This window comes from Oryctolagus cuniculus, chromosome 5 (assembly GCF_051225735.1).
Source record: "Oryctolagus cuniculus isolate XC-2025 breed Fujian yellow rabbit chromosome 5, ASM5122573v1, whole genome shotgun sequence".
In the NCBI taxonomy this organism is placed as follows: Eukaryota; Metazoa; Chordata; class Mammalia; order Lagomorpha; family Leporidae; genus Oryctolagus; species Oryctolagus cuniculus.
This window is the reverse complement of record NC_142871.1, coordinates 122,463,051-122,488,867: the sequence shown is the minus strand read 5'-3', so window position 1 is coordinate 122,488,867 and position 25,817 is coordinate 122,463,051. Positions and strand designations below refer to the sequence as shown.

The following is a 25,817-nucleotide window of genomic DNA, read 5'->3' as shown; positions in this document are numbered from 1 at the left end:
TATTAAGTCTATTCCATGGGGAACATGACATTACTTAGAGCTTTAAATTATCAGTGTAATCAACTGGAAGTGAAGGATTAGAAAAAGATGTACCAGGAAAATGGAAACCAAAAACAAGCAGGAGTAGCTATCCTCATATCAGATAAAACAGACTTTAAATCAAAAACTGTAAAAAGAGTCAGGGAGGGACATTATATTTTGATAAAAAGTTTGATTTAGCAAGAAAACATAACGATCATAAATATATACACACCCAACACAAGACCACCCAGATATATACAACAAATATTATTAGATCTAAATAGGAGAGATACTCTCCTGTGCAGTAATAGTGGGATGACTTCAACACCTCACTCTCATCAATGGACAGATTATCTAGACAGAAAATCAATGAAGATACATTGGAGTTGACCATACTGTTGAGCAAATGAACTTAACAGACATTTACAGGACATTTCGTTTGACAGCTATAGAATGCACCTTAATCTCATCAGCACATGGAACATGTTCTAGGATAGATCACATATTGGGCCACCAATCAAGTTTCCGTAAATTTAAAAATATTGACATCTTACCATGTATCTTCTCAGACCACAAAGGACTAAAACTAGAAATCAACAATAAGAACAATAGAAAACTCATAAATATGTAGAATTTATACAACATGCTACTGAATGATCTCAGGATCACTGAAGAGATTAAAAAGGAGATGAAAAACTTTCAAAATAAAATGAAAACACAACATATCAAAACCTGTGGGATACAATGAAAGCAATATTAAGGTGGAAGTTTATAGTGTTAAGAGCCAGCATTAAAAAATGCCCCCAAAACAGCAGGAGGAAAGAAATACTAAGGATCACAGCAGAAATAAATGATATTGAAACAAAATAAATTTTATAAGATAAGCAAAACAAAGAGCTAATTTTTTTGAGAAGATAAAATAAACCTTTAGCCAGACTAACAGATTTTAAAAACTCAAATAAATAAAATCAGCCATGAAAAAGAAGCTACTACAACTGACACCACTGGCATACAAAGAATCATAAGAAGCTACTATGAAAAACTGTATGCTGATAAACTGGAAAACCTGGAAGAAATGGATAACATCCTGGATAAATATAACTTATCAAGATTAAATTTAAAAGATATACCCAAGGCTGGCACCATGGAACACTTGGTTAATCCTCCGCCTGCAGCACCGGCACCCCAGGTTCTAGTCCTGGCTGGGGCTTCGGATTCTGTCCCAGTTGCTCCTCTTGCAGTTCAGCTCTCTGCTGTGGCCCGGGAGTGCAGTGGAGGATGGCCGAGGTCCTTGGGCCCTGCACCCGCATGGGAAACCAGGAGGAAGCACCTGGCTCCTGGCTTCAGATCGGCGCAGCACGCCGGCCACAACGCACTGGCCATAGTGGCCACTTGAGGGGTGAACCAACGAAAAAAGGAAGACCTTTCTCTCTCTCTCTCACTCTCACTCTCTAACTCTGCCTGTCAAAAAAATAAATAAATAAATAAAAAAGAAGATACACCCAGTCTAAACAGACCCATAACAAGCAATGAGATTGAAATAGTAACTGAAAGTCTTCCATGAAAGAAAAATCCAGGACCTGATGATGACTTTACTACTGAATTCTACCAAACATTTTAAAGAGGAACTAACTCTAATACTCTTCAAAATTTTCAAAAATATTTAACAATATGGAACTCTTCCAAACTCTTTTTTATGAGTCCAACATCACTGCCAAAACCAAGACACAACTTTAAAGAAAACTACAGACCGATATTGTTGATAAACAGATGTGAAGATTCTCAGCAGTATACTAGCAAATTGAATCCAAAACCATATCAAAAAAGATCATATGTCACAATCAACTGTGATTTATCCCAGAGATGTAAGAGTGGTTCAACACTCGCAAATTGATAAATATCATAAATCACATCTATGTATAAATGGTTTATCCATTTTCTTTATCCATTCATCTGTTGATAGACAACTTGGTTTTCATGTGTATATATATACATATATAAACAATAGAATATTATTCAGCTATAAAAAGAGTAAAATTCTGCCATTTGGATGAAAATAGATGCAAGTTGAGGACATCATGTTGATTGAAATAAGCAGAACACAGAAAGGCAAATATTGCATGTGCTGCCTTATATGTGGGAGCTAAAGTTTAAGGGGAAAAATACAAGGAATGCTTGTGTGTGTCAGTATTGCTGAAGATAGTTTTATCAAACTTTTTTTATATCTTGTCAAACCAGTGGTTAAGAATGTTATACTACTGTAGTTTTATTGATCTATAATTGCTTTAAAATTTACCTTATATGAGGGAAATGCTCATCTTTCCATCTGACTGTTGTTTATATTCCTTGTATTTATTCCTGTTAAACTAGGATCTTTTTGCTTTTTACCTAATATAACCTTCATTTCATGGAAAATTAAGCCCTTGAATGTACTGTAAATTAAAAATGTATCTTAAAAACTATAAACAGGGAGGAAGGAAAAATTGTATCCATGAACTATGTTGAATCTATTAAACACTAAAATATAGTTTATGTATATTTTTAAATAACCAGATGGTTTATACTCATTTAAAAATAATCAGGCCTAACAACAGATACAGCACATGACTAGAAACCACCACCAACAACAATAAATGGAACCTGATCCTCAGAGGATCCAAATATTGGAGAAACCAGATACAAAGTACAATGTATCTATACTTTATGTATGTTAGAAGTAATAGGAGTGGGCATTTGGCTTGGCAGTTAAGATGCCAAGAAAGAATAAAACAGAAACTGTATTTAGAAATTTAATGATTTTCAGTTTTCTAAAAGTGATGAAAAGCATGCAAGCTGGGGCCAGTGCTGTGGCGCAGTAGGTTAATCCTCCACCTATGGTTCCGGCATCCCATATGGCCACCAGTTCTAGTCCTAATTGCTTCTCTTCCAATCCAGCTCTCTGCTATGGCCTGGAAAAGCAGTAGAAGATGGCCCAAGTACTTGGGCCCCTGCATCACATGGGATACCCGGAAGAAGCTCCTGGCTCATGGCTTCGGATTGGCAAAGCTCCAATCATTGTGGCCATTTGGGGAGTGAACAGTGGATGGAAGACCTCTCTCTCTGTCTCTCCCTCTCTCTGTCTGTAACTCTACCTCTCAAGTAAATAAATAAATATTTAAAAAAAAATGCAAGTTGCAGAACGAAAGAAGTACTATGGAACCCTGCCTGGATATATTCCTAGAAAAGTGCTTTGATACCCACTGTAGTCATGTTTTAATAAAAGACAAAACAATGAAAACAGATGATAAGACATAGTAATCTGACTGGAACAAAAAACTGATAGCTACTTCTCAGTAGCAAAAAAAATGGAAGCCAGAAACATTGCAATGAATTACCAAAGTATTAAAAGGGTAACTACTAAGATAGAAATTAAATTTTTAAAAATTTATTTATTTATTTATTTGAAAGAATTACAGAAAGAGAGACAGAGATCTTCCATCTACTCACCCACTCCCTAGATGTACACAACAGCTGGAGGTTGGCCAGGCAAGTCATGAACCAGGAGCTTCTTCTGTGTCTCCCACATGGTTGACACAGTTCCAAGTACCTGGGCCATTTTTATGCTTCTTTTCCCAGGACATTAGCAGGGAGCTGGATCAGAAGTGGAGCAGCTGGGACATGAACTGGTGTGCATATGAGATGCTGGCATTAAGACAACAACTTTACCTGCTAGGCCACAACATTAGCCCCTAGAACTTAAATATTCATTCATTCATTCATTCATTCATTCATTTGAAAGAGAATCAGAAAACAAAAACAGATCTTCCAGCCACTGGTTCACTCCTTAAATGTTTGCCATAATCAGGACTGGGCCAGGTAGAAGCCAGGAATCTGGAATTCAGTCGAGGTCTCCCACATGGGTGCCAGAGACGTAAGTCATCACTCGCTCCTCCCAGGTGTGCTTTAGCCTGAAGTTAGATTGGCAGCAGAGCCAGCATGTGAACCCAGAGATTGATTATCAAATTCAGGTGTGCAGAGGGGCATTTTTACCAATGTACCCAACATCCACCCCAACATAGAATTCCATTGCTAGTGAAAATATATTCAGAAAAGAAGATGAAATCAATACATTTTTATACTAGTGAAACTTGAGGGAATTTATTACCACTAGCATGCAAGTGCTATGGATCGCATTCTAGAAGTTTCTTCAGACAGGAGAGAAATAATGTCAAATGTTGCTGATGATAATAGAGAAATGAAAATCAACAGAAAGATCAAATGTTTAGGCAGGTCTAAATATTGAATGTATGAGGTAATGTTCATGTCTGTAAACTTTCATAGAAATAAAAGCAGGAGAAATCAGGAGTGTAAATGAAATTTCAGTGTTAGGGAAGTCTGGAAGTTTAAGTCAAGGATATGTTATCTCAGTAACTACAAAAATATGAAATGTACTATAGTAAGGAGAAAATGAAATAATAGAAATTAATAACAGCAAGAAAGGAGAGGATAGAATATAGACTTTGAAAGAAAAATAGCAAGTACTAAGTAATCACAGAAAATATAAGTAGATTTAGAATTTAAGAGAGATGAGGAAGTGATTTATAATATAATTGCCATTGCAATGGAGAGAAGAATGACTTAAATGATGTTGATATAAGAAGTAAATAAATCTTAACTTCCGTCTCACATAAATCACTCAGTGCTTGCCTTATGATCAAAGATGTATATTAGAGAGAATCTGCTGATTCACTCCCTAAATGGCTGCAGCAGCTGGAGATGGACCAGGCCAAAGCCAGAAGCTTGGAATTCTATTTGGGTCTCCCATGTAGGCACAAAGGGTTCAAGTGCTTGGGCCATTGTCAGCTGACTTCCCCACTGCAGCGAGCTGGATAAAAGCTCAACTGCCAGGTCACACCAGCACTTGAGAGGTGAGCATCACAAACGGCAGGTTAACTCACTGTGCCACAGTGCCACCCCCTAGCAAGTAAAATTACTAAGAAAATGTAAAGACAGCTTGGAGGATGGAAAAAATAATTGTAAATCATTTATCTGGTAAGGGTCTAGTATCTGGAATATATGAAGAATTGTTATAAAACTACAACAAAGGAATCCAATTAGAAATGGGAAAAGGAATAAAGTAAATATTTTTTTAAAAGAGAAATGCAAATGGTTAACAAGCATGTGACAAGATGTTTACCCTTTTTAGTTTTCAGGGAATATATATCAAAACCACAACGAGATGCTATCATTGTGGCGCAGTGGGGTTAGCTACTGCCTTTAATGCCAGGATCCTATTTCAGAGCCCTGGTTTCAGTCCCCGCTGCTCTTCATCCGATCCATCTTCCTACTATTGTGCCTGAGAAGGCAGTAAAAGATGGCTCAAATGTTTGGGCCCCTACCACACTGTGTGAGACCCAGATGGAGTTCCTGGCTTCTGGCTTTCGCCTGGTCCAGATGTGGTTGTTGTGACCATTTGGGGAGTGAACTAATGGATGATAGAACTCTCTCTTTCTCTCTATACCTCTGCCTTTCATATACATACATATACACATCTCTCTCTCTCTTTTTTTTTTTTTTTTAAGATTTATTTTATTTTGTTTGAAAGAGTTACAGAGAGAGGTAGAGACAGAGAGAGAGGTTTTCTATCCGCTGGTTCACTCCCCAGATGGCCGCAATGGCCAGAACTGCGCCAAATCAAAGCCAGGAGCTAGGAGCTTCTTCCAGGTCTCCCACATGGGTGCAGGGGCCCAAGTACTTGGGCCATCTTCGACTGCTTTCCCAGGCCATAGCAGAGAGCTGGATCAGAAGAGGAGCAGCTGGGACTAGAACTGGCGCCTATGTAGGATGCCGGCACTTCAGGCCTGGGCTTTAACCCACTGCACCACAGTGCTGGCCCCAATCTTTTTTTTTTTTTTTTTTTTTTTTTAATAGTCAGAATGAACTGCCACTTCACACCCACTAGGATGGCTATAATTAAATAATCATATAAAATATTTGTATAGTTATATGATTATAAAATATAATTATATTTAATTGGAGAATAACAGGTATGAGCAAGGATGTGGGAAATTGGACTTCATTTATTGCTTGTGTGAAAGTAAAGTGTTTTCAACTGCTGTGAAAAAATTTGATGGTTTTTCAAAAAGTTAAATGAGTAGAGTTACTAAGTGACTCAATAAAGAAATTGAAAATAGTGCTCAAATACTTATATGTGAATGCTTACAATAGCACAGGTTACAGTAGCCAGAACATAGAAACAACCCAAATGTCCTTCAATGGGTAAATAGATTTTCTTATATATCTATATTAGACTGTCATGAAAAACTGACACATGCTATGAGAATGGAACCCCAAAAACATGCTAAATGTTCAAAATAAGAAGTGGTAGTTTTTTTAAAAGATTTATTTATTTATTTGCAAGTCAGAGTTACACAGAGAGGAGAGGCAGAGAGAGAGAGAGAGAAGTCTTCCACCTGCTGGTTCACTGCCCAGTTGGCCACAATGGCTGGAGCTACACTGATCCAGAGCCGGGAGTCTGGAGACTTTTGATCTCCCACACGGGTGCTGTGGCCCAAGGACTTGGGCCATCTTCCACTGCTTTCCCAGGCCACAGCAGAGAGCTGGACTGGAAGAGGAGCAACGGGGACAGAACCCGGCGCCCCAACCAGGACTAGAACCCGGGGTTCTGGCGCCACAGGCGGAGGATTAGCCTAGTGAGCTGCGGCACTGGCCAATTTCACTATATTTTCCCATGATCCAAGGGAGCTATTAAATGGTAGAACTGAAACGTAGTATTTTATATTTTGGTTGTGGAGATAAAATTTATAATTTTGAAAAGGGATTATCTATAGCCTGTGATGTTTGTTCAGTTTCCATAATTACCAGTTTCTGATTGAATGAAATTTCATACAATTACCTGTAATCTTGTGATGCCTTTTAAAGACTAGGTAAATTTTGAAATTCATTCGGTATGACTCTTGGGAACTTGTTATTTCAGAGTATATACCTGATGATCCATTTCAGTTGAATGCTGTTTGATGAATGTATGTGTCATGTGTATTATTAGTTGTTTTCTTTTTGCAATGAAAGAGTTGGACACAGAGACAGCACAAGCTCCCATTGCCCACAGTGACCAGAACTAGGCTGCGATGAAACTGGGAGCATGTAACTTAGTCCATGTCTCTACATGGGTGGCAGAAGAACAACTACTTGAGCTATCACTTGCTGCCTCCTAGGGTCTTCACTGATAGGAAGCTACAGTTAGGAGCTAGTGCCGGGGAATCAAACCCAGGCATCCCAGTTTAGGACACAGGTGTCTTAACTGGAGTAATAACCTGTAGGCCAAATGCCCACCCCCCACATTTACCAATTTTAATACTTGTTCTTGGGCTAGCACTGTGGAGTAGTAGGCTAAGCCTCTGCCTGTGACATCGGATACCATATGGGCACCAGTTCATGTCCCGCCTGCTTTTCTTCTGATCTAACTCTCTGCAATGGCCTGGGAAAGCAGTGGAGGATGGCCCAAGTATTTGGGCCCCTGCACCTGCATGCGGGACCTGGAGGAAGCTCCTGGCTCCTGGCTCCTGGCTCCTGGCTTTAGATTGGCCCAGCTCTGGCCATTGTGGCCATCTGGGGAGTAAACCGGTGGATGGAGGACCTTTCTTGCTGTCTCTCTGTCTCTCCGTCTCTCTCTCTCTCTCTCTCTCTGTGGCTCTGCTTCTCAAACAAATAGATAAAATCTTAAACAAACAAAAAAAAACTTGTTCTTTGTATCTGAACATGAGGAAACAAGTGGGCCATATGTAATACTGAAAGTATTTGATGCCTTTTTGGTAATAAATAGTCTTTAATAATATGTCATAAAGTTATCAGTATTTTTCACCATGTTTTCTCATCTGTCAAGTGACTATTTCATTGAATTATTAAAGGAAATGATATTAACAAAATGCCTACTAAAATAATGAGAATTTTAAATACAAACCAGCAGTTCTTTTATCTGTAGTTAATTGGTCTAGCCTGTTTCTCTTAATATTGGATATTTTTTCTGTGCCATCACAATTATTTCTGAATTACAGTGTTTTATAGCACTAGCATTTCTACTTGTTTTCAGTCCCCTATATTAGAGCTTTAGAAAGTGGTCTGATTTAAATCTAGATAACTATTTATTGAATAAAATCACCAGTGGTTATATTTGAGATAGAATACCAGTCCTAAAAGCAAATTTTCTGGGAACATAGTAAAAAGCAGGTAAGTTTTGTTAATCAGAAGCTTATTGGTGGTTTCCTTATCCATCAAAGTAAAAATTTTTAAGCTAATATTTGTGTTTATTGGGGTATAACTTTAAACAGTATGGGGGCAACATCATGGTGTGATGGTTTAAGCTGCTGCTCGTGTGCTGGAATTCCATGTTGATGTGCCTGCTGCCCTGTTCCAGTTCCCTTCTCATATGCCTGTGAAGACAGCAGGTGATGGCCTAAGCACTTGGGTCCTGCTGCCAGTGTTGGAGACCCAAATGGAGTTCATAGTTCCTGGCCACTGCCTGGCCCAGCCCTGGCTATTGTAGGCATTTGGAGAATGAACCAGCAGATGGTAGACCTCTGTCTTTCTGCCATTCTGCCTTTTAAATAACTAAATATCTTTTTAAAAATAAAGAATGCACATATTCACACATATACAGAATGAAAGTTAATGTCTGTCTCATCTCATACTTTTCTTGCCTGACATTAACTTCAAGAGATAGGAAACATGAACCATTTGATTGTTCATAACTTGCTTGTTAAATGTATATTTTTATATGTATATATATTTATGCATATGTATCTATTTAAATATATTTATGTTTATATATATATATTTGAGGCAAAGCGCCTCCATTCTGCTGATTAACTCTCCAGATGACCACAGTGGCCTGGGCCAGAAACAGGAGTGAGGAACTCCATCCATGTCTCTCATTTGGGTGGCAGGAACCCAATTACTGGAGAGATCACTACTGCCTCCTGTGGTCTGCATTAGCAGGAAGCTCAAAACAGGAACTGGAGCTGGGTACAAACACAATCATTCAGATACATGATGTGAGCTTCTTAACTGGTGTCTTAATGGCTAGACCAAATGCCTACCCCACTTATTAATTATTTTTGAATCATCAGATGAAAAATCAGTGCTGGAACAAAAACCTTCTAAACCAGCTGCTCCACAAGTCCCACCCAAGAAACCCACTCCACCCACCAAAGCCAATAATATATTGAGATCCTCTGGAACAACGTACCCAAAGCGACCTGAAAAACCAGTTCCCCCACCACCTCCTATAGCCAAGTAAGTTTTGCCTAATCTTAAATTGCTTATTGGTTTACCAAACTTTGACGGAAATGGTTCTATCACCTTTCTAAGTCTGAAAGTATGTTTTAAAGTATTTGTTTTACATGTTTTCACTAGACCATATTTCTGTTAATTATTAATCTTACATTTGGAATAAGTGAATATGATGAAACTATTTTTTACATTTGTAACTTTATTGTGGTCAGTCATTGTAGAAGTGTGTATTTTTGGAGATAGTTTTCCAGAACAGAAATGAATCAGTATTGTGCTTTGAAATTTTAATGACGTGAAATCACATATTTTGAAAAAGTCACATTTCACATGCAAGTAGCTTTTGCATATGTTTATTTTTCTTATTTCAGGATTAATGGGGAAGTTTCTATCATTTCATCAAAGTTTGAAACTGAGCCCGTATCAAAACCAAAGTTAGATTCTGAACAGTTGCCACTTAGACCAAAATCAGTAGACCTTGACTCATTTACAGTAAGGAGCTCTAAAGAAACAGGTAAGTCAACATGAACAAAGATGGTACATTAAAAGAAGTGGTCAACATAGTTTCAGGAACTATTTAATGTGAGAGGTTTATGTGTGCTGTTTTATGGATAATGGAAATTAGTTGAAATTTACTTAAAATTTTAATAATGAAAGTTAAAAAATGAACTTAAAAATGGAAACTGGGCAAAATCTTTGTAATTTATGCAGGTTTGAAAGTTTCTTATTAATCAGAATCCAAAATGAATAGTTTTCATACTGAGAGAAGATTGAAATAGATGTTAAAATATTGTTTATCTATCTGTTACTCTGTAAGTAGGATCAAAACAGATTTGAGTGCATTTTAGTTTTACAGATTTAAAAATGAGATACAGAGACCATTAGTGCCAGTACTCAGTTGTATTTAATAAGACTTTTTAAAAATTTCCCTCTGAGTCTGAATATACTTTTGTTTTCAGTACAGAAGAATAGGATTTTTACACTTGATCTTAGCCAAAAGGCCAAGAAGCGATAAAAAAAAAATAGGACTTTTATGACTGTTTCACTAAGTGATATTTCTTTTGCTAAAAATTTTTTTTTAAGTTTTAAGCTTTTTATTCAGTGAGAAATGCATAGGAGAGTGAGGGCCCTATATGAGAGAGGGAAATCCGGATTCATACAGAGTACCAGGAGCCAGCCACGTGGAAGAGCATGTAGGCCAGGATGAATGGAGTGCATGGCCCAAGGCCACGTGCCCTAGAGGCACAGGGCAGCACAGGCCTGCAATGGCAAAAAGCAGGAAAAAAGGGCTAGGTCCACCGTGTAGCAGGCCTTTTTAATTTACTTCCAGAGGGGAGTGGTTAACAATATTGTATCTTAAGCTTAGGACTGATTAGCCCATTACTCATCTTTGTCTATAATTTTTCCTAGGCTTTTATACTGTGTCAATTTATAAAATGGAAAAATTGATAGAGAAGTCTTGGTATGGTCTCAGTATTAAAAGCACGGTGTGATTATTACTTTGTGGTAATGGTTGTATTTTGTGTAGTGCTTCACACTTGTTTTTAGTTTTACTTTTTTTCAAAGCACTTGTTCATATAATTTTATCTTTACTGCAATTCTAGGAAGTAGACACTATGTTTTCTTGTTTTACATCTAACCAAATTAAGCTATAGATAGGTGAACTGTATACAATCATGTAAATCGAAAGAAAATTCTAAATTTTCTTTATATATAAAGCCTTCTGTGATATTCTTTAAAGACTGTTAAAATACTTTAGCTTCATTGTTAACATTTCATACTTTATTTAAACATTAAGACCGGTTATATGGGCTTTTTTTATGTCACTATACTTTTTTTTTTCTTTAAACTTTTATTTAATGAATATAAATTTCCAAAGTATGACTTATGGATTACAATGGCTTCCCCCCCATACCGTCCTTCCCACCCACAACCCTCCCCTTTCCCACTCCCTCTCCCCTTCCATTCACATCAAGATTCATTTTCGATTATCTTAATATACAGAAGATCAGCTTAGTATACATTAAGTATGGATTTCAACAGTTTGCTCCCACACAGAAACATAAAGTGAAAAATAATAGATGATTTTTTTTAAATGATGATGAAATCAGAGCAGACCTATTGTCATGTTTAATCCCAGTGAGAGTCAAGTTGGGAATTGATAATTTCTTTTTTTTTTTTTTTTTTTTTTTTTACAGAGGATCAGTTTAGTATGCATTAAGTAAGGATTTCAACAGTTTGCACCCCCATAGAAACACAAAGTGAAATATACTGTTTGAGTACTCGTTATAGCATTAAATCTCAATGTACAGCACATTAAGGATAGAGATCCTACATGAGGAGTAAGTGCACAGTGACTCCTGTTGTTGACTTTACCAATTGACACTCCTGTCTATGGCATCAGTAATCTCCCTATGCTCCAGTCATGAGTTTCCAAGGCTATGGAAGCCCTCTGAGTTCTCCGACTCTTATCTTGTTTAGACAAGGTCATAGTCAAAGTGGAGGTTCTGTCCTCCCTTCAGAGAAAGGTACCTCCTTCTTTGATGACCTGTTCTTTCCACTGAGATCTCACTCACAGAGATCTTTTGCCAGAGTGTCTTGGCTTTCCATGCCTGAAATACTCTCATGGGCTTTTCAGCCAGATCCGAATGCCTTTAGGGCTGATTCTGAGGCCAGAGTGCTATTTAGGACATCTGCCATTCTATGAGTCTGCTGAGTATCTCACTTCCCATGTTGGATCACTCTCCTCTTTATTTACTCCATCGGTTAGCGTTAGCAGGTATTAGACTTGTCTATGTGCTCCCTTTGACTCCCAGTCCCTCCACCATGACCAACTGTGAACTGAAATTGATCACCTGGAACAGTGAGATGGCATTGGTACATGCCACCTCTATGGGATTGAATTGGAATCCCCTGGTATGCTTCCAACTCCACCACTTGGGGCAAGTCAGCCTGAGCATGTCCCAAATTATACATCTCTTCCCTCTCCCATTCCCACTCCCATGTTCAACAGGGATCACATTTCAGTTAATTTTCAACACTTAAGAATAACTGTGCATCAATTACAGAACTAAACCAGTCATATTAAGTAGAACAGATAAAAAAACTACTAAGAGGGATAATGTATTAAGTTGTTCATTAACAGTCAGGGCTATGCTGATCAAGCCACCGTTTCCCATAGTGTCCACCTCACTCCAACAGGTTTCCCTCTTGGTGTTCAGTCAGTTGTCACCGATCAGGGAGAACATATGGTATGTCACTATACTTTAAAGTATGTTACCTTGTTCCTTGTTTTTTCAGGTGATCCTCTTTTCTTCCCCCCATTTAAATTTGGTGGTGCTAAGGCTATATCTTATTTATTTTATATTTATTTATTTATTTTAATTTTTTGACAGGCAGAGTTAGACAGTGAGAGAGAGAGAGAGAGAGAGAGACAGAGAGAAAGGTCTTTTTTTCGTTGGTTCACCCCCCAAGTGGCTGCTACGGCCGGTGCATTGTAGCCGGCGCGATCTGAAGCCAGGAGCCAGGTGCTTCCTCCTGGTTTCCCATGCAGGTGCAGGGCCCAAGGACTTGGGACATCCTCCACTGTACTCCTGGGCCACAGCAGAGAACTGAACTGGAAGAGGGGCAACCGGGACAGAATCCGGCGCCCCAGCTGGGACTAGAACCTGGGGTGCCGGCACCGCAGGTGGATGATTAGCCTAGTGAGCCGTGGTGCCGGCCCTCCAGCTAAGGCGGTATCTTAAATGTGGCTTATTTTTAGTCTTAATTGAAAGATTTTATGGTTTTTTTTTTTTTTTTTTTTTTTTTTTGCTTGTTTCGTCATCTATTTGGATACTGCCTGGTCTGGTGAAACCATATACATTACTGATTTCAGGGACTTGAGATATTGATTATATTCAGAGAAATTCACCAAAATATATTTAATAGATTTTATCTGATGAAAGTTGTTCTTTACTGTTCAATAAATATGACCATGTTTTTCAGAACTTTTTTTTTTAAATTAAGTTTAGTAGTAAAAACAAATTTTAACAGTCCACTTTTTTTCTGTTTTATTTAAAATATAGTTAGAAATGTGTTTTTAAAAGTCATATTTAAAGGATAGCAGATCATTTGTACAGTTTTAACTCTGGAAATAAAAAATCTTAGGATTTTGAATTTCCAGATATTTCTGTGATCTTTATCACAAGTTTTTAACTGTTGATGGAGTCAATTTGATATTTGAAGGAGTAACATTTAGAGTCTGTATGTATCTGTTATTTTGTCTTATTCTTGAACATTTTTTCAAACTATTGGTGGTTGAAAACTTTGTTTTTGAGCCCCATTCTTACCTTATTTCTGTAGTCATTATTTGCTCTTTATTCAGATAATAAAAAGGAGAAGATTTTGAAAACTTCTAATTTCTGCTTTTTTTTTTCTTTAATTAGTAGGAAATTAATCTAGAGAAGCTGAGACTTAAGTCAGAAAACAAACAACTACCTTCCAAACTGCTGCTCTTTGTATTTTTCTTTATTTTTTATTTTAGGCTATTCTTTGATGTACCATACATATCTTTTTTAAAGTTCAGAAATACAAGTTTGGGAAATTGAGTTCATGTTAAGTACCAAATGAGCAACTATTATATTCCAGTTAATGTTTTCGGCAGAGGTAGTATGCTAAGATAAAAGGCACAGTTGCTGGCAGTTGGAATATTTGCATATATAAAATGAAATATCTTGGTGATAGGATCCAAGTCTAAAGTCAGAATTCACTTAAGTTTTGAGTACATCTTATGCATGTAGCCTAAAGATAATATATTTTTTAAAAGATTTATTTATTTTAAAGAGTTAGGGAGAGGCATACACAGAGACATACCCTCTGTCTGCTTGTTGATTCCCCAAGTGGCTACAATGGCCAGGCCTAGCAAGGGTGAAGCCAGGAGCTTCATCCACATCTCCCACTTGGGTAGCAGGGGTACTTGGGTCACCTTCCCCTGCTTTTCCCACCAGAAAGAAGTTGGATCTGCAGTGGAGCAGCCAGGGCATGAAGCAGCGCCCATGTGGGATGCTGGCATCACAGGCGGTGGCTTCACCCGTTGTGCCACAACACAGGCCCCTAAAGATAATAATTTTATACAGTATTCTTAGTGTACCTGTGTTTTGATTTCATCCTGTCATGTGCAATCACATGTGGAATTTTCTACTTTGTTTAATATTTTTGATTCTAGAGTATTTGAATTAAGGAGGCTCATCTTGCAATGTAAAAGTGTTCTGCCCTTTCTGTGGGATGTTAGCATGTTAAAAAAAATTATCTCAAATACAACCTTAAATTTTGCCTTGTGTTGCAGAGTTGATATTTTTGGTTTAGTTTGAAATGATGTGTGAAACTAACCCTTGAAGATAAGTTTTAGAAATTTTAAATATATGTGAAAACCGTTTATTGAAATGATATGCTAGAAAGTACATTGACTTTTCTGTTGAAATAATGTGTTTTATTTATTAGGTAATTGGTCCTAGGCAAGTTTTTAAATCTGTTTTTTAACTTAAATGGCAACTGAAGCATACCTACAGGGCTATCTAACATAGAAGTTATTCTAAATGTCACTTTTCTTTTTCCCTCTCTCCTCAATTGTTAAATTCTGCTCATCCTATTTCCAACTGACTGTATTCTCAGATGTAATTTTCCTGTTTCTAAAATTACAACTAAACCTTTGCATATAAATACAGTCTTTGGTGACTTTTATACATTTAAGAAAAATATTTTAGAATCTTTAGTTAGGTTTTCCTTTTTATTTTTAATGTCATGAAGTAACTTCTGTTTGCCCCAATACATTTGCATCGGTGATAAGATACAGTATTACAGACTGCAAAGATCATGAAGATCATGTTTAAATTTTTTTATTTTTCAAATACTCAGTGAAAAATTGATTTAAGAAAAAACTGTCACTAGTAGTTAATTACAAAGTTCACATCCAAATATTTCTAAAATAATAAATTATTAAGAAGTAAAATTATTTATTATTATTATTTTAGATTTGTGTATTGGAAAGGCAAAGTTACAGAGACAGAGAGAGAGATCTTCCGTCCACTAGTTTAGGCCAGGCTAGCCAGGAGCTTGGAATTCCATTTAGATCTCCCATATGTGGCAGGGGCACACTTGGGCCATCTTCCACTGCTTTCCCAGGCACAGTAGCAGGAAGCTGGATTGGAAGTGGAGCTGCTGGGATTCAAACTGGCATTTATATGGGATACTGTCCTTGCAAGCAGCAGCTGAACCCACTGCACCACAGTGCCATCCCCTAAGATTATTCTTACTTTTAAAATGGGAGATAGAAAATTTAGTTGTCTCATAGCTCTCACATTGTGAAAACCCAGATGAGGCTGTGCCCCTAAATTGCAATATTTTGTTTTTGATTAATTTGTTGTGATTAATTCTTCCAGAATTAAAAGGAGGTTTTAAGAAAACATACATTACTTAATTCCAAAGCACTTATTGTTGAGTAAGGAAATGTTGTCTCTCTTCAGTTTTGATAGCTGATCTACTTTTATTTGAGTTACTTTCCCAATATTTCCACATTCATTTCTTTCACACAGAGTTTAAGGTGTTTTTTTTTTTTTTTTAAAGAAGGTAACTGTATAATAGTAGACATAAAGAATGAACCTGTATCTAAAGCAGGAGTTCAAAAAATCTAGTTTGTCATGTTTCTTTGGTAATACTATATTATAGAGTATATCATATAAAACATTAGTGGTTTTTTATTTATATGTGTATGAAATATTTTAAGGGTTAAATTGAATTATAGTCAGATTTTGAAGTAGTATTTTTAAATTTTTTTTATTAAAATTGTCTCCTTCATTATAATTGCTATTTTACACAAAAGACTAAGACCTGATGAGAAGGTGGTTTAATTTTAGTTATAATATATTATAACATGTTAATGTACTGAACTCTGGCATCTTAAAGCACTAGCTATCCTTTTGGAAGATGTCTTCATGTTCAGTGAACAATAAAACGAAGCTTCTTTCTAGTTTAATGTATATTGAAGTTGCTGCTAATCTCAATTGTTCCTTTTGAAAGCCAATGAAATAAATCTAAGATGTAATACACATCACCTGCAGTCACTGTATGCTAAACATTGAAATGGTTCTATTCATTCTATGACTGTTTCTTTTTCCTGCTTTGTGAAATGATTTTTTTTTTTTTTGGTTTAGTCTTTTTTCTAGACATTCCTATCCTTGACTTTTCTTTCCAGATTTTGTTTCCTAGCCTGTTTGCCATGTTTCCCTTCTTACGTGTCAGGAAATTATCCTACCCTTCTCCATTTTGGTAAGATAATAATTTATAAAAGAAATCAAATAATATATTCAACATAAATAGGTAGTGCACATTGATTTTTCTTTGTAATTTTACTTAAAGTGTACATGTGTGTCTGTCTATTTATTCTAACCCTTTTGGTTTTCCATTTTAAAGTAAAATGAAATTCATTTTGAAAAAATTTCCTGATTAGTTAAAAATAATATTCTTTTAATGTGGTTTTCTTAAAAACCAGCAGCTATAAAAATCATTTTTTCCCAAAATTATATATTTTACTTTGATTTAACAATTTCATGTCTTCCTAACAACTTTCAGAACTATAAGTTTAGTCTGGCAGGGTAACACATATGATTCCTAGAGTCAGTGGTTATCATGCCTTTTATACCATGTGTACAGTATAAATCCATTGTTATCATTCTTAGGTAAATTTAAAAGCATTTAGATTTTATCATGAGTCTAAAATGTGCACTTTTCCATTTTACTAACCAATGGCTTAAATGGAGAACCTGAGAGAGTTTTAGAATGGCAAGATTATTTGTCTTGATATTGTAGCCCAAAACTGGACATACAGAAGGCATTTTACATCAGCATGGTGTATGATTTTGTAAATCTGCATTTTATTTACCATTTCAGTTTCATTTCTTCCTGTGTTTTTCTGTTTGTTTCTTTTCTTCATGTTGCTTAAATATGCATTTGAAAATAATCTCTGTGGGCCAAAATGATTGGATTTTACTTCTTAAGGTTTTTTTGTTAGGTTATCAATGTTATCAGTGCACATTTATCAGTGTACAAAGGCATTTTTAACCCTTCAAATGACAACACCTTTTTAACATGCTTTTTCGATACTGATTGTTTTGTTTATATTTACAGATAAAATGGCATTATTAAGATATATACTTAATTTCAGGCTCTTTCAGATTATCTAACACTTTTTCCATTTAAATAACCTGTTTCTTACGTTTCCTTCTATCTTATAATCACTGTAACAGACAATTATCAAAAAATTCAAAAATTAAATTTAGTATATTAGAGTACCTGTTGTAATGTACAAGATTAGTAACTTGATCCAAAATAGAACACACAAAATAATCAGTGGGAAAAAATTAGAAGTAGTCAACCAATAATTCCAGTTGTTATATAATACATATTGCCAAATAGTGATACATCTTTGTATGCTTTACTTTCGTGTTCTTCATCCCTTAAAAAATAAAATCTCTAAATAAATTATTTTATGAAAATTGATGAATAAACTTTGATAATGATGAGTATCCTTAGATCTTTTTTAAGAAGTAACAGATCACTGAATTGGAACATTTAAATGTCTGACAAATTATTGTAAACACCTAAGCAGATTTTTATGTGAAGCATAATCCAAAGCTAGACAATAAGAACATGGAAAACTACTGCCATACACAACATTATGGCTGTTATTAATATCCCTAGTTTGGAATATGGGCTAAAGGAAAGCTATATTGACAACCCTTAAGGGTTCTCGTTATCACATATAGGTATCAGAGTTTAAAAAAAAAAAAAAAAAAAACTCAGTTTGCTGGTTCACTTTTCAAATGGCCACAAATAGTAGAGCTGAGCCAGACCAAAGCCAGGAGCCAAGAATTTCATCTGGGTCTTCCATGTAAGTGGCAGGAACCCAAGTACTGAACATCATCCATTGTCTTTCAAGAGCATTAACAGGGGGCTGGATTAGAAGCAGATCAACCAAGACTCAAACCAGCACTCTGGTAAATAAAAAGCATATTACATCATGCCTTATCTTTATATTCAGAATATCCAAATGGAAAGCACCAGGGTCCCAGATAAAGTTGAACCCTTACATTTTGAATTTTAGTCTACTAGAATTTAAAACAAGTTTCATATGTAAGTTTCAGTTGTAATTAGTGATAAACTTAGGAAGTAGATTGCTTTTTATATAAGCAAGAATTTAAGATGACAATTTTTTATGTTATTACAATTTATAGTACAGATTTATCTTTCAATAAGAACTTTTTTATTGAACTCTGTCTGTTAGAAATATAACCCTTACATTGTTCATAAAAATCTTACACTAAAATATACCAGGTAAAGAGGATGTTTCTTTTATTTTAAGGGTGAGTGTTGTTTTCCAAATGCATATGAAAAGCACAGGTCAACTTGTGAGCCCTTCAGTAGTGGTACTATTTTTAATTTATAGTTTGTTCAAAGTTAAAACCATTACTTTTACATTTTAAAAGATACAGTCGATAATGTTTATTTTATTCTCTAGATGTTGTAAATTTTGATGACATAGCTTCCTCAGAAAACTTGCTACATCTCACAGCAAATAGACCTAAGATGCCTGGAAGAAGGCTGCCTGGCCGCTTCAATGGTGGACATTCTGTGAGTTATTGGGGGTAAAACACAGGATTTAGTTAGTACAGACTCTATTTGAAGATAAAAATGAGAGAATTTATAGTTCCACCTAAGTTTAAAAATCAGGAATATAGCTGTTATAGTCAAGTGGCAAATTTAGGAAAGACAGAGAGAGGAGGTAATGTATACTCATTTTCTCAGAGCCTAGAATAGAAGCTTATAGAGTCAGCAATCAGGAACTGTCATGAGACCATTAACCACAAAGCACAGAAGTACAGGGGAACAGTGAAACTGTTAAATCTACCCATGCAACTACACCGATTAGAATTGAGCATTAGATACTCACTATAGGAAAGAATGGGGAAAATTTTTCTCAAAAAATATTCATTATTGTTATAGTATTTGTCCTGGTATCTAAATGTATAACTATTTTTATGCTTTCTTATCATTGTGTGGAATACTGGTGGTACTTTAATATTAATATAGTAGCTCTTAAGCACTATGATACTTTTAAATTAACCTAAGTGGCAAAAATTTTGATTGCTAAGAGGCAAGCTATTTTGTCTTCAAGAAAAGCAAATTTGTTATTCAGCTCAAATTATGTAACATCCTGTTAAACAGTAATGGAATATCAGGAACTGTGGCAGCTAAAAGCAAAGTGGTAAAAATTACTTGTTTTATTAACCAAATCCATACTAATGTTTTCATCTTTCCTGCATTCTTTTCATATTTAAAAAAAATCATTTAGCCAACTCAGAGCCCAGAGAAAAATTTGAAGTTACCAAAGGAAGAAGATAGTGCCAATGTAAAGCCATCTGAATTGAAAAAGGATACATCCTACTCTCCAAAGGTGAGGTGCATTGTAGTCTCAAATTTGTATAATTTCTAAGATGTGTTGGGAATATCAAAAATAAATATTAAGGTGTCCATTGAGAAGAATTATTTGTTACCAAGAAATAAAATAGTTTCTGATGAGAAATAGAGTTCTTACATTTAAGTCACACTGTTCTGCAGATTTTTTAAAGAACAACTTACATTTTTTTGAGTCAGTCATATAAATGTTATTAAATACATAGATCTATGCATCTATTTTATTTTCCCATTAAAAACAACGCTTATTTACTCCCTACATTACTTGGTGCTTGGTATCCTAATTAAGCACTCAATATATACTAGAATGATTGGCAGAATGCATGAATCCTTCCATCAGTTACATGATGTTAAGTGTCTTCTCTAAACTAAGGTCATTTTTATTTAAGATAGTTGTACCACAACTGACAGATGCATTAAAGAAAGTCATGTTTTCTTCTAAATTATTTCTCAATTTCATTCCATGACATTTTTTTGCTTTGCCAACATATCAAGTGCACTTAATCTGATTCTCTAAGCTGTCAGCAGTCTATGGAAATTTTATTGAAATGACTTTCTATTATTTTAGTGAAAAGTAGTTCCAGGCTGTGAACTTAATTTTTTTCATAAATATTAAAGTATTTTAATTGTTTGAGAGAGAGAGAGAGAGAAGCAGGTAGAGAGTGAGAGAGCAAAAGAATCAGCTCTTACCTATTGATTTACTCCTCAAATAGCGATAGGTGGAGCTAGTCATCCCAAGCCAGGAGCCAGGTCTCCTTTGTGGGTGGTAGAGACTCAACCTTTGAGCCATCACATGCATCCTCCCAATGAAAGCATTAACAGGAAGCTGAAATTGGGAGCGGAGCCAGATATTTAAAAATTTATTTAGCTAGGCCAGACACCTGCCCCTCTATTCATTTTAAATGACCCTTCCATATGAATTTGCTAATTTCTTTATAATTATTTTTAAGTGAAGCTCTTTCTCTGAAGGGAGGAGAGAACCTCCGCTTTGACTATGACCGTGTCTAAACAAGATAAGAGTCGGAGAACTCAAGGGGCTTCCATAGCCTTGGAAACTCATAACTGGTGCATAGGGAGATTACTGATGCCATAAACAGGAGTGTCAATTGGTAAAGTCAGCAACAGGAGTCACTGTGCACTTACTCCTCATGTAGGATCTCTGTCCTTAACGTGCTGTACACTGAGGCTTAATGCTATAACGAGTACTCAAACAGTATATTTCACTTTGTGTTTCTATGGGGGTGCAAACGACTGAAATCTTTACTTAATGTACACTAAACTGATCTTCTTTGGATATTCTAAACAATAAGTATTTAATATGAGAGAACAAAACAACTCCTTAATAATGCTGATACATTTTTGCTGCTGAATGGTCCCCTAGGCAAACTATCCATAAGCTAAATCTGATGGACTTTTTCTCCTCGCCCCCTCCTTTTTGATGAAACCATTGGCTTTTCTTACAAAAATCCTAGTGATTGTAAATTTAATTTGCAGACATTTTGACTACAACATAGACGTGAAATTTTCCATTTGTGTCATTATGTCAGTGCTCAACAAATTTCAGATTTTGAGCATGTTGAATTTTAGATTAGAGATACTCAACATATATTACTTTAATTGTTTTCCTTCTTACTACAAAAAATCTTTTTGTACTGGGATCAACATTGACATATAGCAGGTTAAACCACTACTTGTGACGCCAGCATCCCATATGGAGTGCCTGTTTGAGTCCCAGCTATTCCACCTCTGATACACCTTCCTCCTAATGTTCCTGGGAAGGCAATGGAATATGGACCAAGTACTTGGACCACTGCCACCCATGTGGGAGAGCTGGCTATTGTAGCCATATAAACTAGTGGGTCATAGATTTCTCCTTCTATGTCACTCTGTGTTTCAAATAAATAAATAAATAAATGCTTTTTTAAAAAAACTTTGGACCTTAAATGTAAGTAATTATTAAATATAAATGAAACAAGGAAAAAAACTTTTTTATTTTCAGCCATCTGTGTATACAACTTCAAGTGCATCTAAAGCAAATTCAGCTGCATTCTTAACTCCATTAGAAACCAAAGCTAAACTAGAGGCAGATGATGGGAAAAAAAATTCCCTGGATGAACTCAGAGCCCAGATTATTGAATTGCTGTGTATTGTAGAAGCGCTAAAGAAGGATCATGGGTAAGTAGCCATTATTTTCTTCTATGTGTAGTACTTAAAATGTGTATATTCTTTCAAACTATACCAACTAAAATTGTGATCCTACCAAATCTTTAATGGAGTATGTTTTCAAAGAAATTTTTATCAAGTGCTTTTCTCCTTTTGGCAGAAACAAAAACAAAAAACAAAACAAAAAAAAAACTTGAATTAAAAAGCTTGTTCCAGTAGCTCAATTTTAGAAAAGGTACATATATACCTGTATTTTCAGGCTGGAGATCTTATAGTTAGCCATGGTTTAATTCATCTTGAAATATTAGGAAAACCATATTGTATTTTGAATCTGATGTGTATCTGCACATACGGTCAGCTTGTTTTTCAGAGCACTTTGATCCCTATTTCTGCTAGGGTTGAGTTGGATATTTATAAAATGAATGGGTTAGGATATGTGGTATTCCTGAAGCCCTTCTCTTAACTGAAAGTTTTTGATGTGGGTATGTGGTATATTGTACTCTGATTCACAGGTACTTTTTAGAGTTAAATTTGAAAGGTCACCCACTCTAGCTCCTTATCCTTTTTGTTTTATTTATTTATTTATTTGACAGGCAGAGTGTACAGTGAGAGAGAGACAGAGAGAAAGGTCTTCCTTTTCTGTTGGTTCACCCTCCAGTGGTCGCTGTGGCCAGCGCACTGCGGCCGGTGCATCGCGCTGATTCGAAGCCAGGAGCCAGGTGCTTCTCCTGGTCTCCCATGCGGGTACAGGGCCCATGGACTTGGGCCATCCTCCACTGCACTCCCGGGCCACAGCAGAGAGCTGGCCTGGAAGAGGGGCAACTGGGACAGAATCCAGCACCTTGACCAGGAATAGAACCCGGTGTGCCAGCACTGCAGGCGGAGGATTAGCGTATTGAGCCACAGCGCTGGCTATCCTTTTTATTTTTAAACAATATTTATTTATTTGTTTGAAAGGCAGACCGCAGACAGGCAGAGGCAAAGAGAGAGAGAGGTCTTCCATCCACTGGTTCATTCCCCAAATGTTTTCAGTGGCCCATCCAGCCCACAGGCATCTTCTGCTGCCTTCCCAGACCACAGCAGAGAGCTGGATCAGAAGTGGAGCAGCTGGGACCCGAACCAGTACCCACATGGCATGCCAGCACCACAGGCAGCGGCTCCACCTGCTATGCCACAGTGCCGGCCTCTAACCTCTTCATTAAATGAAGAAATAAAAGTCTACAGTGTAAAGCTATTTATGTGAGATAACACAGTTCTTAAATAACAGAATAAAAAATCAAACAAACCCATATCCTTTATGATTTAGAAATCTTTTCAGTAACTATTACTGTGTATTTGAGTTTTAAAACTTGACATTTTAAGCACGTTCCTGCAAAATCTGATTCGATGAAACAGATCAGAAGAGCAGCTTAGTTAATTGAATTGAGAGTAAAGGTGCTATTCACACTTCAGTTTCCTCTCTCAAAGGATTTCTTGAAATATTGTATGAAATTCATAACCAGAGGCCATTTTATCTGAGTCTCCTTTTACCCTTTCTCCCTCGATTTAAGGTTGATCTAGGATTCTTTATAAAAACGTTATCAAGATTAAGAATATGTGGTATTGGTAGTTTGTAGAACATTTTTATAAACAAGAATGGAAACAAATAATATATTGAATGACTTAAAATTATATATAGAGTTTATAATTTGATACATAATAGATCTTTCCTAAATCCTTCAGTGAATGTTTCACTGATCTTTTCAGAGGCTAGCGTCATATCATACCAGGTAAAGCTGCTCCACTTTCAATCCTGCTAATGGCTTGGGAAAACCGGCAGAAGATGGCCCAAGCATTTGGACCCCTATCACTTACATGGGAGACCTGGATGAAACTCACTAGCCCAGCCCTAGCCATTATGGCTACTTGGAGAGTGAGCCAGCTGAAGGAGGATCACTCTCTACCTGTCTGTCCCTCCCTCTCTGTAACTCTGGCTTTCAAATAAATAAATAAATATTTTTTAAAAAAGCAAGCAAACAATCCTTTCATAGATTCTGCAGTATATGCATTATAAACCGTACATTTATTTATCAGTACATATTGAACACCACCCCATACCAGTTAGAGAATGCTCCTGATTTGTTGATTTTGTTCTATATTTTTAATAGTGTGGTACGCTTTTTGAGCTTTTCATATTTGTATATGTATTAAGAAATAAGTACTTTTTTTCCTTTATTTGAGAGGCAGAGAAAGAGACAGAGCTTCCCTCTGCTGGTTCACTCCCCCAATGCCTGGACTGGGCTGGGGTAAAACTGGGAGCTAGGAACTCCATTAAAGACTCCCACATGGGTGACAGGACCTTACTACTTGAGTCAATACCTGCTGACTTCCAAAGTGCAAATAAGCAGGAACAAAGCTAAAATTCTAACCAAGTGTTCCACAATGTGGAATGCAGGCATCTCAACTAGGTGCTTAACTGCTAGGCCAAAAGCACACCCCTGGCAAGTGTAATTGCATATAGAAATTAACTATATGTGTTCTTAAGTTGGTTTTGCAATAAAGTATTCTGAATTAATATATGTTTTGAAACTTGCTAGAGGTCTTCAAAAAGGTAGTGTAAAATGTGTATTATAAAAACTGTAATGGGGCCGGCGCCTTTGCTCAATAGGCTAATCCTCCGCCTGCGGTGCCGGCACACCAGGTTCTAGTCCTGATCAGGGCGCTGGATTCTGTCCGGTTGCCCCTATTCCAGGCCAGCTCTCTGCTGTGGCCTGGGAGTGCAGTGGAGGATGGCCCAAGTCCTTGGGTCCTGCACCCGCATGGGAGACCAGGAGAAGCACCTGGCTCCTGGCTTTGGATCAGCGCGATGCACCAGCCGCAGTGCGCTGGCCACAGCGGCCATTGGAGGGTGAACCAACAGCAAAGGAAGACCTTTCTGTCTGTCTCTCTCTCACTGTCCACTCTGCCTGTCAAAAAAATAAAAGAAAATAAAAAAAGAAAACTACACATGGATTTTAATTTTTTTTCACTAAGATAGACTTATCCTTTAATTTCATTTTCTATGAACATTTTGAAATCCTCTTATATATCAGATTTTTAGATGCCTTTCCAAAGGGTATTTTCAATATTTTGAATTCCTCTGGAAATTGAAATTGGATGGCATTTATTTTAAATGTTAAAAGGAAGCACTTTAGCAGGAGAATGGATAAATACATACCTGAATATTAATAGAGAAATATATGAATTTATCTAAAAGAGAGAGGGAGCAAGTCAGAAGCATACATAATGATTTTATTTATGTGATGGTGAAAAGAATACAAAGCCATAAAATTCATTGTTTTTATATATTTGTGTATATGCTAAAATTAGAGAAGCAAATGAATATAGTGAATACTATAAAACTTTTTGTATGGAAGAAAGGGGGAAGGGCACAGCTAAAGAGAGAATACTGATATCAGAGGTACTAAAATATGTTGTTTTCTTTATGCTAATTTGGAGTTTTTCCATTTTTGCTTTACCCATTATATACATCTTGAAAATACATGAATAATCTTCATGTATTCAATATTAAAAATGCCCAGAACAACTCATTAAAAGATTGAGGGAGATTAACATGGGAAGATTGACAGAAATAATATTAGTAATTTGTCTTCAGAGTTGCTGAATAAGATATATAAACGGGTCCTATTCTTGTAAAAAAGAGTACAGAATGTTATATAAAAATTATACATTTATAGTTGTGTTTTTAAAAGAACAATAAAAGTATGAGCACTATTTAATTTTCAGATTAAAAAGCAAATAATTAAAGTAATGTTAACACTATTATGTAGAGAAATAAGATAGTCTAGGAATAGATGTTA

At 36.2% G+C, this 25,817-nt stretch overlaps 1 protein-coding gene across 6 annotated transcripts in view; it reads left to right on the top strand.

The window, feature by feature from the left end:
* CD2AP (CD2 associated protein) overlaps positions 1–25,817 on the top strand; it is a 136,996-nt gene that overhangs the window by 103,288 nt on the left and 7,891 nt on the right. For 5 of the 6 annotated variants that reach the window (XR_016234039.1, XR_016234038.1, XM_008263019.5 and 2 more), the window contains 5 exons: positions 9,147–9,312; positions 9,678–9,820; positions 18,860–18,972; positions 19,694–19,795; positions 21,815–21,990. Coding sequence is in view for 4 of the 6 variants with exons in the window: in XM_008263019.5 (XP_008261241.2) it covers positions 9,147–9,312; positions 9,678–9,820; positions 18,860–18,972; positions 19,694–19,795; positions 21,815–21,990 (700 nt within the window). In the remaining 2 variants the exon portion in view is untranslated. The remainder of the gene's footprint in view (positions 1–9,146; positions 9,313–9,677; positions 9,821–18,859; positions 18,973–19,693; positions 19,796–21,814; positions 21,991–25,817) is intronic. The other variant, XM_089333215.1, reaches the window with a different exon arrangement.